Source organism: Oncorhynchus gorbuscha, linkage group LG03, assembly GCF_021184085.1.
Source record: "Oncorhynchus gorbuscha isolate QuinsamMale2020 ecotype Even-year linkage group LG03, OgorEven_v1.0, whole genome shotgun sequence".
Taxonomy (NCBI): domain Eukaryota; kingdom Metazoa; phylum Chordata; class Actinopteri; order Salmoniformes; family Salmonidae; genus Oncorhynchus; species Oncorhynchus gorbuscha.
Window position 1 is genome coordinate 9,951,142 of NC_060175.1, and position 13,418 is coordinate 9,964,559.

The 13,418-nt window shown below is 48.4% G+C and overlaps 1 protein-coding gene across 1 annotated transcript in view; it reads right to left on the reverse strand.

Annotated features, from left to right (window-relative positions):
- LOC124032458 (dedicator of cytokinesis protein 3-like) overlaps window positions 1-13,418 on the reverse strand; it is a 393,573-nt gene that overhangs the window by 36,467 nt on the left and 343,688 nt on the right. The window contains exons 13-14 of the mRNA XM_046344862.1: window positions 9,832-9,920; window positions 1,684-1,809 (exon numbers count right to left, since the gene is read on the reverse strand). Of these exons, the coding sequence (XP_046200818.1) occupies window positions 1,684-1,809; window positions 9,832-9,920 (215 nt within the window). The remainder of the gene's footprint in view (window positions 1-1,683; window positions 1,810-9,831; window positions 9,921-13,418) is intronic.

Here is a 13,418-nt window from a genome sequence, read left to right on the forward strand (position 1 = left end):
GCTAGTAATAGGGGTGGCAACAATTTCAGCAGAACATTTTAGAAAGAAAGGGTCCAGATTGTCTAGCCCGGCTGATTTGTAGGGGTCCAGATTTTGCAGCTCTTTCAGATCATCAGCTGACTGGTTAACACATCTCCACTATAGCCAGTCAGCTACATAAAGAATGGCACTGGTTTTTGTTCCCTCATTTGGGGCTAAGATCAGAGGGAAATACACTATTTCATTATTTGGATTGAGTCACCCGAAATATGTAGGATCTTAATTTGATGACCCCGTTGCCGTTATTTGAGGTTTAAAAAGGCTTCTGAAGTTTGTCATTTTTACTTTGACATTTCAGAAATGATTTTCCTTACATGTACCCAGTGGTGGAAAAAAACAATTGTCATACTTGAGGTCAAGGTCAAGATATCTTAATAGAAAATTACTCAATGAAAAGTAAAGTCACCAAGTAAAAAACGACTTGAGTAAAAGTCTAAAAGTACTTGGTTTTAAATATACTTGAGTATCAAAAGTAAATGTAATTGCTAAAAAAATACATAGCAAAAGTAAAAGTATAAATAATTTCAAATAACTTATATTAAGCAAACCAGACGGCACAAATGTCTTGTTCTAATGAAATGTATTTACGGATAGCCAGAGGCACACCTCAGCACTCAGACAGCATTTACAAACAAAGAATTTGTGTTTAGTGAGTGCGGCAGATTAGCAGTAGGGATGACCAGGGATGTTCCCTACAAAATGTTGTTAGAATCCATATTTCCTGTTGCTGCAAGATTATTTTTCCTTCTGTAGCAAACTGTCTCAAATTAAGATCCTACATCTGTACTACACAGACCTGAGGCCAAATACTATTTGAGTTTTGGATTTAGCCTGGAGTGCCAGATGGACAGGGTTTGTAGTTTTCTATTAAAAGAAACTCAATAAAATCACAGATAAAATTATATGAAATGATTCCAAATACCATTTGAACCCAGATCTGCCATTCGGACCCAGACTAATTGATTTATCGGTAATTCATTCCGACAAGGATTTGAAGTGATTAGCTTTGCATGTGAATTGAATGCAGTAGGACCCGAGTGTGATTATAAAGACGGAGACTAGTCTATTCACAAACAAATTAACCTGGGCTGAGATGAGAATGGGGAAGGGATATGGAATAACGGAATGAGGGTTTAGAAGCTGAGTGGAATATTGATTGGTGTGTGTGGGGGGGGGGGACGACATCAATCATTAAGTGGACTATAAGAATGTGGACCACAACAGTGCATACGGACGGACAGACAGAAGGATGGACGGACACAAAGAGTTGCTAGGCTTTAGAACCAGACTGCTGTCTGCTGTAGGCATTTCAGAAAGAAACAGGGCAAAGCAGAGCCAAGAAAAGTCTACTGTACTGTGTAGCCTACATGGTCAAATGCACCAACCCATCCACATACATTCAAGCTTACTTCAGCCAGAAATACCAACTACTGCATTGAATGGCAGCATCCCAATAATCTCTCCTTTCTCTTGAAGTGTACACTAGTTCACTTTACTGATTTGAAAGGAAATGACTGAGATAAGAAGACTCCCTCTAGCCCATGTCTCCACCAATCCAATGCATTTAGATTTGCGGGAAGTAGTGAACACTTCAGGAGAAAGGAGTTACCCAATATAACGTCAGTAGCCCAGCCCAGTTCTCACCTGGCATGATGACATCGGGAAAGCCCAGCTTGCGTGTAATGGCCACGCCCCTATTGAAAATCATAGGATTCTCTCTCCTGATTTGTTCCATCTCTCCTCTCAGCAGCTGGAGAGAGATTATCAGACCTGAGGAGGAGAAGACAGAGAGAGAGAGAGAGAGAGAGAGAGAGAGAGAGAGAGAGAGAGAGAGAGAGAGAGAGAGAGAGAGAGAGAGAGAGAGAGAGAGAGAGAGAGAGAGAGAGAGAGAGAGAGAGAGAGAGAGAGAGAGAGAGAGAGAGAGAGAGAGAGAGAGACATTATCAGACCTGAGGAGGAGACCTGCCTACTAACCATCACCGGCCTACTAGCCATCACCAGCCTACTAACCATCACCGGCCTACTAACCATCACCGTACAGTCATCACCGGCCTACTAACCATCACCGGCCTACTAGTCATCACCGGCCTACTAACCATCACCGGCCTACTAGTCATCACCGGCCTACTAACCATCACCGGCCTACTAGTCATCACCGGCCTACTAACCATCACCGGCCTACTAACCATCACCGTACTAGTCATCACCGGCCTACTAGTCACCATCACCGGCCTACTAGTCATCACCGGCCTAGTCTCAACCATCCATCACCGGCCTACTAGTCATCACCGGCCTACTAACCATCACCGGCCTACTAGTCATCACCGGCCTACTAACCATCACCGGCCTACTAGTCATCACCGGCCTACTAACCATCACCGGCCTACTAGTCATCACCGGCCTACTAACCATCACCGGCCTACTAGTCATCACCGGCCTACTAACCATCACCGGCCTACTAGTCATCACCGGCCTACTAACCATCATCACGGCCTACTAACCATCACCGCCTACTAGTCATCACCGGCCTACTAACCATCACCGGCCTACTAGTCATCACCGGCCTACTAACCATCACCGGCCTACTAGTCATCACCGGCCTACTAACCATCACCGGCCTACTAACCATCACTCATCACCGTCATAACCATCACCGCCTACTAACCATCACCGGCCTACTAACCATCACCGCCTACTAGTCATCACCGGCCTACTAACCATCACCGGCCTACTAACCATCACCGGCCTACTAACCATCACCGGCCTACTAGTCATCACCGGCCTACTAACCATCACCTACCTACTAATCCATCATCACGGCCTACTAACCATCACCGCCTACTAACCATCACCGCCTAATAGCCATCACCGGCCTACTAACCATCACCTACTAGCCATACTAACCATCACCGCCTACTAGCCATCACCGCCTACTAACCATCACCGGCCTACTAGCCATCACCGGCCTACTAACCATCACCGGCCTACTAACCATCACCGGCCTACTAGCCATCACCGGCCTACTAACCATCACCGGCCTACTACTAACCATCACCGGCCTCATCATCACCGCCTACTAACCATCACCGGCCTACTAACCATCACCTACCTACTAACCATCACCGGCCTACTAACCATCACCGGCCTACTAACCATCACCTACCTACTAACCATCACCGGCCTACTAATCATCACCGGCCTACTAACCATCACCTACCTACTAACCATCACCTACCTACTAACCATCACCGGCCTACTAGTCATCACCGCCTACTAACCATCACCTACCTACTAACCATCACCGGCCTACTAGTCATCACCGGCCTACTAACCATCACCGGCCTACTAACCATCACCGGCCTAATAGCCATCACCGCCTACCTACTAACCATTACCGGCCTACTAGCCATCACCGCCTACTAACCATCACCGCCTACTAGCCATCACCGGCCTACTAACCATCACCGGCCTACTAGCCATCACCGGCCTACTAGCCATCACCGACCTACTAACCATCACCGGCCTACTAGCCATCACCAGCCTACTAACCATCACCAGCCTACTAACCATCACCGGCCTACTAGCCATCACCGACCTACCTACTAACCATCACCGGCCTACCTACTAACCATCACCTACCTACTAACCATCACCTACCTACTAGCCATCACCGGCCTACTAACCATCACCGGCCTACTAACCATCACCGGTCGACTAACCATCACCGGCCTACTAACCATCACCGGCCTACTAACCATCACCGGCCTACTAGCCATCACCGGCCTACTAACCATCACCTACCTACTAACCATCACCTACCTACTAACCATCACCGGCCTACTAGTCATCACCGGCCTACTAACCATCACCTACCTACTAACCATCACCGGCCTACTAGTCATCACCGGCCTACTAACCATCACCGGCCTACTAACCATCACCGGCCTAATAGCCATCACCGGCCTACCTACTAACCATTACCGGCCTACTAGCCATCACCGGCCTACTAACCATCACCGGCCTACTAGCCATCACCGGCCTACTAACCATCACCGGCCTACTAGCCATCACCGGCCTACTAGCCATCACCGACCTACTAACCATCACCGGCCTACTAGCCATCACCAGCCTACTAACCATCACCAGCCTACTAACCATCACCGGCCTACTAGCCATCACCGACCTACCTACTAACCATCACCGGCCTACCTACTAACCATCACCTACCTACTAACCATCACCTACCTACTAGCCATCACCGACCTACCTACTAGCCATCACCGACCTACCTACTAACCATCACCGGCCTACCTACTAACCATCACCTACCTACTAACCATCACCGGTCTACTAACCATCACCGGCCTACTAACCATCACCGGCCTACTAGCCATCACTGGCCTACTAGCCATCACCGGTCTACTAACCATCACCGGCCTACTAACCATCACCGGCCTACTAGCCATCACCGGCCTACTAGCCATCACCGGCCTACTAACCATCACCTACCTACTAACCATCACCGGCCTACTAGCCATCACCGGCCTACTAACCATCACCGGCCTACTAACCATCACCGGCCTACTAGCCATCACCGGCCTACTAGCCATCACCGGCCTACTAACCATCACCTACCTACTAACCATCACCGGCCTACTAGCCATCACCGGCCTACTAGCCATCACCGGTCTACTAACCATCACCGCCACTAGCCATCACCGGCCTACTAACCATCACCTACCTACTAACCATCACCGGTCTACTAACCATCACCGGCCTACTAACCATCACCGGCCTACTAGCCATCACCGGTCTACTAGCCATCACCGGGCTACTAACCATCACCGGCCTACTAGCCATCACCGGCCTACTAACCATCACCGGCCTACTAGACATCACCGGCCTACTAGCCATCACCGGCCTACTAACCATCACCGGCCTACTAGCCATCACCAGTCTACTAACCATCACCGGCCTACTAGCCATCACCGGCCATCACCGGCCTACTAACCATCACCGGTCTACTAGCCATCACCGGTCTACTAACCATCACCGGTCTACTAACCATCACCGGCCTAATAGCCATCACCGGTCTACTAGCCATCACCGGCCTATAATATCACCGGCCTAATAGCCATCATATGCCATTACTAGCCATCACCGCCTTTATAGCCATCACCGGCCTACTAGCCATCACCGGTCTACTAACCATCACCGGTCTACTAACCATCACCGGCCTACTAACCATCACCAGTCTACTAACCATCACCGGTCTACTAACCATCACCGGTCTACTAGCCATCACCGGTCTACTAGCCATCACCGACCTACTAACCATCACCGGTCTACTAGCCATCACCGACCTACTAACCATCACCGGCCTACCTACTAACCATCACCGGCCTACTAACCATCACCGGTCTACTAACCATCACCGGTCTACTAACCATCACTGATCCATGTTTCCTTTTCCGTTTGTCTTTGGTTCATTCACACCTGGTTTTCATTTGCTTTCATTTCTGTGTGTATATTTACCCCTGTTTCCCCGCTTAGGTTTGTGCAGGATTATTTTTCATGTGGCTCGTTGAGCTTTTCCTCAGTTCATTCACGTGTGTACAGTGTTGTAGGAAAAGTAAGGAGCATTGTTTTCTCTCCTTCTGTGAGTGACTGTGTGTTCCTATGTCTTGGGCGTTTATTGGTATTGTACCTGACCCATTTTGGACTTGCCTATTAAAGACGCTACTTTGACATCTCTGCTCTCCTGCACTTGACTACCATAGCCACCTCAGTACAAAGTGGCAACGGTACAGTACTTCAGTGAGGGGAAGAGGAGAGGAGGACCTTAGAAAGCATTTTGTTATTACAATATTTTGGGCAGCAAATGGCCAGACATTAGAAGATGGTGCGAGCACGGATAAATAATGTAACTCAACCCTGCAGCGACTTCATCTACTATTGCAGACACTACGGCATTATGCTATCATCAAAACATCACCACCCATTGCCTCACCCACTGTCAGTGTGTGTGTGTGTGTGTGTGTGTGTGTGTGTGTGTGTGTGTGTGTGTGTGTGTGTGTGTGTGTGTGTGTGTGTGTGTGTGTGTGTGTGTGTGTGTGTGTGTGTGTGTGTGTGTGTGTGTGTGTGTGTGTGTGTGTGTGTGTGTGTGTGTGTGTGTGTGTGTGTGTGGACTTTTAACATAAAGAGAGCATTTTTTATTCTGCCTGCCTTTTTCTCAACCATTTAAAAGCCTGAGGTATTGTAGCTGCAGTTGTTTGAAGGTTCATACATATTGAATGGCTCCCTGAGGATGCTAACAGCTAACTAACTCGGAGCTGAACAGCTGCTGGAACAGAAACTCCCACGGATGTTCAGAGAAGAGACGAAGGAGGTATTCTGCTTTTCTGTCTTTATGTTTCGGGTCTAAAATGGACAAAAGATTACTACAGAATAAATCAGTCTGCTTCTCCTTTACCCTCAGCAGCTGGCTCAATCACAAGTAAAAGTTTAGAAAGAAAAAAGTAAGACCTTCTCCAAGTATAATGTAGTTGACTCTATGTTATGGGTAGATGGGGACTATAGTGACTCTATGTTATGGGTAGATGGGGACTATAGTGACTCTATGTTATGGGTAGATGGGGACTATAGTGACTCTATGTTATGGGTAGATGGGTAGATGGGGCTATATACAAGGAGTACCAGTACTGAGTCAATGTGCAGGGGTACCAGGTAGTAATGAGGCTATATACAAGGAGTACCAGTACTGAGTCAATGTGCAGGGGTACCAGGTAGTAATGAGGCTATATACAAGGAGTACAAGGAGTACCAGTACCAGACACTCCCCATCCAACCTGACAGAGCTTGAGAGGATCTGCAGATAAGAATGGCGGACACTCCCCAAATACAGGTGTGCCAAGCTTGTAGCGTCATAGCCAGGAAGACTCAAGGCTGTAATCACTGCCATAGGTGCTTCAACAAAGTAGTAAGTAAAAGTGTCTGAATACTTATGTAATTTTCAATATATTTGCTTTGTCATTATTTGGTATTATGACTTGGGGGTAGAAGCTGTTAAGGAGCCTTTTGGTCCTAGACTTGGTACTTCGGTACCGTTTGCCGTGTGGCAGCAGAGAGAACAGTCTATGACTTGGGTGGCTGGAGTCTTAGAAGCATTTTTAGAGCCTTCCTCTGACTCCGCCTCTGTAGCGCCTTGCGGTCGAATGCCTCAAACAGCAAGCCGATGTAGAAGCACAGTGGACAAACTCCCTAGAAAAGACACAAACCAAGGAAGAGCCGGACTATGATTGGCACCACACTACCGGGTCTCCCTATAGGCTGTCTCATCGTTGTCAGTGATCAGGCCTACCACCGCTGTGTCAATGGTAAACTTGATGCTGGTGTTGGTGTCGTGCAGTCATGGATGAACGATAGTCCCAGGGTCCTTAGCTTAGTGATGAGCTTCGTGGGCACTATGGTGTTGAACGCTGAGCAGTAGTCAATGAACAGCATTCTCACGTAGGTGTTCCTTTTGTTCCTATTGCACCGGACAAATCTCTATTGTGTGGTGCAATAGAGATTGCGTCATCTGTGGATCTGTTGGGGCGGTATGCAAATTGGAGTGGGTCTGGGTTTCTGGGAGGATGGTGTTGATGTGAGCCATGTCCAGCCATCAAAGCATTTCAGGGTTACAGATATGAGTTCTACGGCTTGGTAGTCAATTAGACAAGTTACCTTGGTCTTCTTGGGCACAGGAACTATGGTGGTTTTCTTAAAACATGTTGGTATTACAGACACTTGCCAGTTGGTCAGTGGATGCTCTGAGTACACGTCCTGGTAATCTGTCTGGCCCTGCAGCCTTAACCTGAATATTAACCTGTTTAAAAATCTACTCACTCTACTCTACTCCTGGCTATGGAGAGCGAGATTACACAGTCGTCCGGATCATCTGGTGCTCTCACGCATGGTTCAGTGTTGCTTGCCTCGAAGCGAGGCATAGAAGGCATTTAGCTCATCTGGTAGGCTCTCATCACTGGGTAGTTCTCTGCTGGGTTTCCCTTTGTAATCTGTGATAGTTTGCCACATCCGACAAGTGTCAGAGTCGGTGTAGCAGGATTCAATCTCAGTCTTATATTAACGTTTTGCTAGTTTGATGGTTTGTCAGAGGGCGTAGCTGGATTTCTTATATGCGTGCGGATTAGAGTCCTGCTCCTTAAAAGTGGCAGTTCCAGCCATTAGCTCAGTGCGGATGTTGCCTGTAATCCATGGCTTCTGGTTGGGACATGTATGTACGGTTAATGTGGGGAAAACAACGTCGATGCACATGACATATTCCAGTCTGTGGTAGTGAAACAGTCCTGTTGCTTAGCATCCACTTCATCGGACCACTTCCGTATTGAGCACGTCACTGGTACTTCCTGTTTGACTTTTTGCTTGCAAGCAGGAATCAGGAGGATATAGTTATGGTCAGATGTGCCAAATCACTGATGTGATCTTCCTGTCTGGGTTGGCGCCCCCCCCTTTGGGTTGTGCCGTGGCGGACGTCTTTGTGGGCTATACTCGGCCTTGTCTCAGGATGGTAAGTTGGTGGTTGAAGATATCCCTCTAGTGGTGTGGGGGCTGTGCTTTGGCAAAGTGGGTGGGGCCACAGTGGGTGGGGCCTTCCTGTTTGGCCCTGTCCGGGGGTATCATCGGATGGGGCCACAGTGTCTCCTGACCCCTCCTGTCTCAGCCTCCAGTATTTATGCTGCAGTAGTTTATGTGTCGGGGGGATATGGTCAGTTTGTTATATCTGGAGTACTTCTCCTGTCTTATCGGTGTCCTGTGTGAATTTATGTATGCTCTCTCTAATTCTCTCTTTCTCTCTTTCTTTATCTCTCTCTGAGGACCTGGGCACTAGGACCATGCCTCAGGACAACCTGGCATGATGACTCCTTGCTGTCCCCAGTCCATCTGGCCGTGCTGCTGCTCCAGTTTCAACTGTTCTGCCTGCGGCTATGGAATCCTGACCTGTTCACCGGACGTCCTACCTGTCTCAGACCTATTATTTGACCATGCTGGTCATTTATGAACATTTGAACATCTTGGCCATGTTCTGTTATAATCTCCACCCGGCACAGCCAGAAGAGGACTGGCCACCCCTCAAATCCTGGTTCCTCTCTAGGTTTCTTCCTAGGTTTTGGCCTTTTTAGGGAGTTTTTCCTAGCCAACGTGCTACTACACCTGCTTTGCTTGCTGTTTGGGGTTTTAGGCTGGGTTTCTGTACAGCACTTTGAGATATCAGCCGATGTACGAAGGGCTTATAAATACATTAGATTTGATTTGAACTCTATGATTATCCTACCAATGCAGTCGTATCTCAGTGGCTGATCCTGAGGACTATGTTCTATAACTGGTATGTCAATGACATGTACATTATCTAATTGACTGTCTAAAAACTTAACTACACTTCAGATCCTTGATTCCTCCCGTCCTTGATTACGCAATCTCTCGCGTCCCTCTCAAAGCTCATTGGAGGAGGAGATACGACGGGAGGGACGTTGGATTCTCTAATGAGCTTTGAGGGGGGAAGGCCCTTGATGTACACACTATCAACTAAGAGAATGACATTCATATTTGTAGGCTACCAATTACCGAGATTATCGGAGTGAAGGGAAATTATGAGATTGTGTGTCATCCCTGTGAAGGGTTGGACAGGGTACGGGACACACACACACACACACACAAACACACACTGACTCACCTGGGGGGCCTCAATAGTATAACCGTGTAAGTACCAGAGACAGGGGTTAGGTTAACATACCATAGTTGGTGCTGGGAGCTGTGTACTTGGTGCTGGATTTTCTTATGATGTTTTCATGGATCTGGTACCACTCATTCTCATTGTTACATCTGTAGGGGAAACAAAGATAGGAAACATCTCTAGGAAACATCTCTAACGGACATACAGATGTTGTGCATTCAAGTGCATTGGCATTCAACTGTCTGTGTGTCGTGTGAGTGAGTGAGTGAGTGAGTGAGTGAGTGAGTGAGTGAGTGAGTGAGTGAGTGAGTGAGTGTGTGTGTGTGTGTGTGTGTGTGTGTGTGTGTGTGTGTGTGTGTGTGTGTGTGTGTGTGTGTGTGTGTGTGTGTGTGAGAGAGATTTTTGCATTCAATTGCATTAATATTCAACTGATCTAAAGAAGCTGACTGGATATTTCCTCTGGTAGTTAGAAGGCTACAGTTTTTACGCAATGCAGAAACGAGAGAGAGAGGGAGAGAAAGAAGCTGACTGGATATTTCCTCTGGTAGTTAGAAGGCTACAGTTTTTAGAGCAATGCAGAAGACAGACAGACAGACAGACAGACAGACAGACAGACAGACAGAGACAGAGACAGACAGACAGACAGACAGACAGACAGACAGACAGACAGACAGACAGACAGAGACAGACAGACAGACAGACAGACAGACAGACAGACAGACAGACAGACAGACAGACAGACAGACAGACAGACAGACAGACAGACAGACAGACAGACAGACAGACAGACAGACAGAAAGAAGACAAAGAGTGACAGAAACACTCTTCCAACAATTATATCAACAAATTGGCTATTCTAGAAAAATCCTCAGCTGCTGGTGTTAGTCTCCACAATTCATGTCTACTCTTCACAGATGACCTATGCTTGCTGTCACCCACAGCACATGGCCTACAGCAGAGCCTGGACCTGCTAGAGCAGTACTGCCAGACCTGGGCCCTGGCAGTAAACACCCACAGCACCTGGTCTACAGCAGAGCCTGGACCTGCTAGAGCAGTACTGCCAGACCTGGGCCCTGGCAGTAAACACCCACAGCACCTGGCCTACAGCAGAGCCTGGACCTGCTAGAGCAGTACTGCCAGACCTGGGCCCTGGCAGTAAACACCCACAGCACCTGGCCTACAGCAGAGCCTGGACCTGCTAGAGCAGTACTGCCAGACATGGGCCCTGGCAGTAAACACCCACAGCACCTGGCCTACAGCAGAGCCTGGACCTGCTAGAGCAGTATTGCCAGACCTGGGCCCTGGCAGTAAACACCCACAGCACCTGGCCTACAGCAGAGCCTGGACCTGCTAGAGCAGTACTGCCAGACCTGGGCCCTGGCAGTAAACACCCACAGCACATGGCCTACAGCAGAGCCTGGACCTGCTAGAGCAGTACTGCCAGACCTGGGCCCTGGCAGTAAACACCCACAGCACATAGCCTACAGCAGAGCCTGGACCTGCTAGAGCAGTACTGCCAGACCTGGGCCCTGGCAGTAAACCAAAACAAGTCTAAAGTAATGATCCAGAGAAAATCCAGATCTCAGGGAATTAGACCGACGTTCTCAATTGGTACAAAATATATAGAGTACTGCACACACAACAATTACTTAGTATTAAAAATAAGCTCAACTGGACACCTTAATGAGGCAGTGAATGAACTGAGAGAGAACGCACACAGGGCATTCTACGCCATTACATCGACTTCATTCACCACATCACTATGAATCTCCTGCAGAATCAACACCTGTACTTTCTGTTGTTTTACATTTTAACCCAACAGACTCCTCTTTCCCACATCTCCACTGCCATGTATATAAAGTGAACCTACCCGAAGAGACTCCATAAGAAGTGGGAGAAAAGCCAGCAAAGAATGACACCAATAGCAAAGCTCAAAAAGCCCCAGTGCCAGAAACAAACTATTCATCTAAACGGTGTCTGAAGGTAGAACCTAACGCACTGTTATGACCCACTTCCTCAACCTAAACCGTTTCCTGGGTGAGAGGACACGCCCCTCATTTTTTCATAGCATGTTGTACGGATCTTACAAACTCAGGTCAGAAAAAAAGCCTCAAGATGAAATTTGACCCCTTTGGTCTCATTCTGGAACCTTGTCAGATCCCTCACCGTATATATTGACCCCTCTGCTTGACTGGCTGTCGAACATTGAGGAGATGTCTGGAAAAAAAAGGCCTCCTCATCTACTTCTTCCTCAGACTCACTTTCCTCCTCCTCATCTTCATCTCCCATCCTGACCACCTGCCCTTCCTCTCTGCCCCCCCCCCCAAACAAAAGGTTCCTTGGGGCCTTTAACCACACCAGCCTCTCCCCTCCCAACTTCTTTCTCCTCCCCCTTTTCCTTTTCCTCTTGACACCCTCCTCCTCCCCCCTAGTCTCTTACACTTCCCCACTACACTCTCCTCATCTACTATCACTACCTGACTAGACCCACCCTCCTCCTCCCCCTAGTCTCTTACACTTCCCCACTATACTCTCCTCATCTACTAGTATAACCTGACTAGACCCAGCATCATCTACACCACCCTCCTCCTCCTCCCCCTAGTCTCTTACACTTCCACAGTACACTCTCCTCATCTACTATCACTACCTGACTAGACCCACCCTCCTCCTCCCCCCTAGTATCTTACACTTCCCCACTACACTCTCCTCATCTACTATCACTACCTGACTAGACCCACCCTCCTCCTCCCCCCTAGTCTCTTACACTTCCCCACTATACTCTCCTCATCTACTAGTATAACCTGACTAGACCCAGACTCATCTACACCACCATCTATAACCTGACTAGACCCAGCCTCATCTACACCACCATCTATAACCTGACTTGACCCAGTCTCATCTACCCCACCCTCCATAACCTGACTAGACCCAGTCTCATCTACACCACCATCTCTAGCCTGACGAGGTTCAGCCTCATCTACACCACCATCACTGGCATGACTAGACCTAGCCTCATCTACACAACCATCCATAACATGACTAGACCCAGCCTCATCTACACCACCATCCAAAACATGACTAGACCCAGCCTCATCTACACCACCATCCATAACATGACTAAGCCCAGCCTCATCTACACCACCCTCCATAGCATGACAAGGCCCAGCCTCATCTACACCACCATCCATAACATGACTAGGCCCAGCCTCATCTACACCACCATCCAAAACATGACTAGGACCAGTCTCATCTACACCACCATCCATAATATGACTAGGCCCAGCCTCATCTACACCACCATCCATAACATGACAAGACCCAGCCTTATCTACACGACCATCCATAACATGACTAGGCCCAGCCTCATCTACTCTACCATCTCTAGCCTGACGAGGTTCAGCCTCATCTATACCACCATCACTGGCATGACTAGACCCAGCCTCATCTACACCACCATCCATAGCATGGCTAGACCCAGCCTCATCTACACCACCCTCCATAGCATGGCTAGACCCAGCCTCATCTACACCACCATCACTGGCATGACTAGGCCCAGCCTCATCTACACCACCATCCAAAACATGACTAGACCCAGCCTCATCTACACCACTATCTATAACCTGACTAGACCCAGCCTCATCTACACC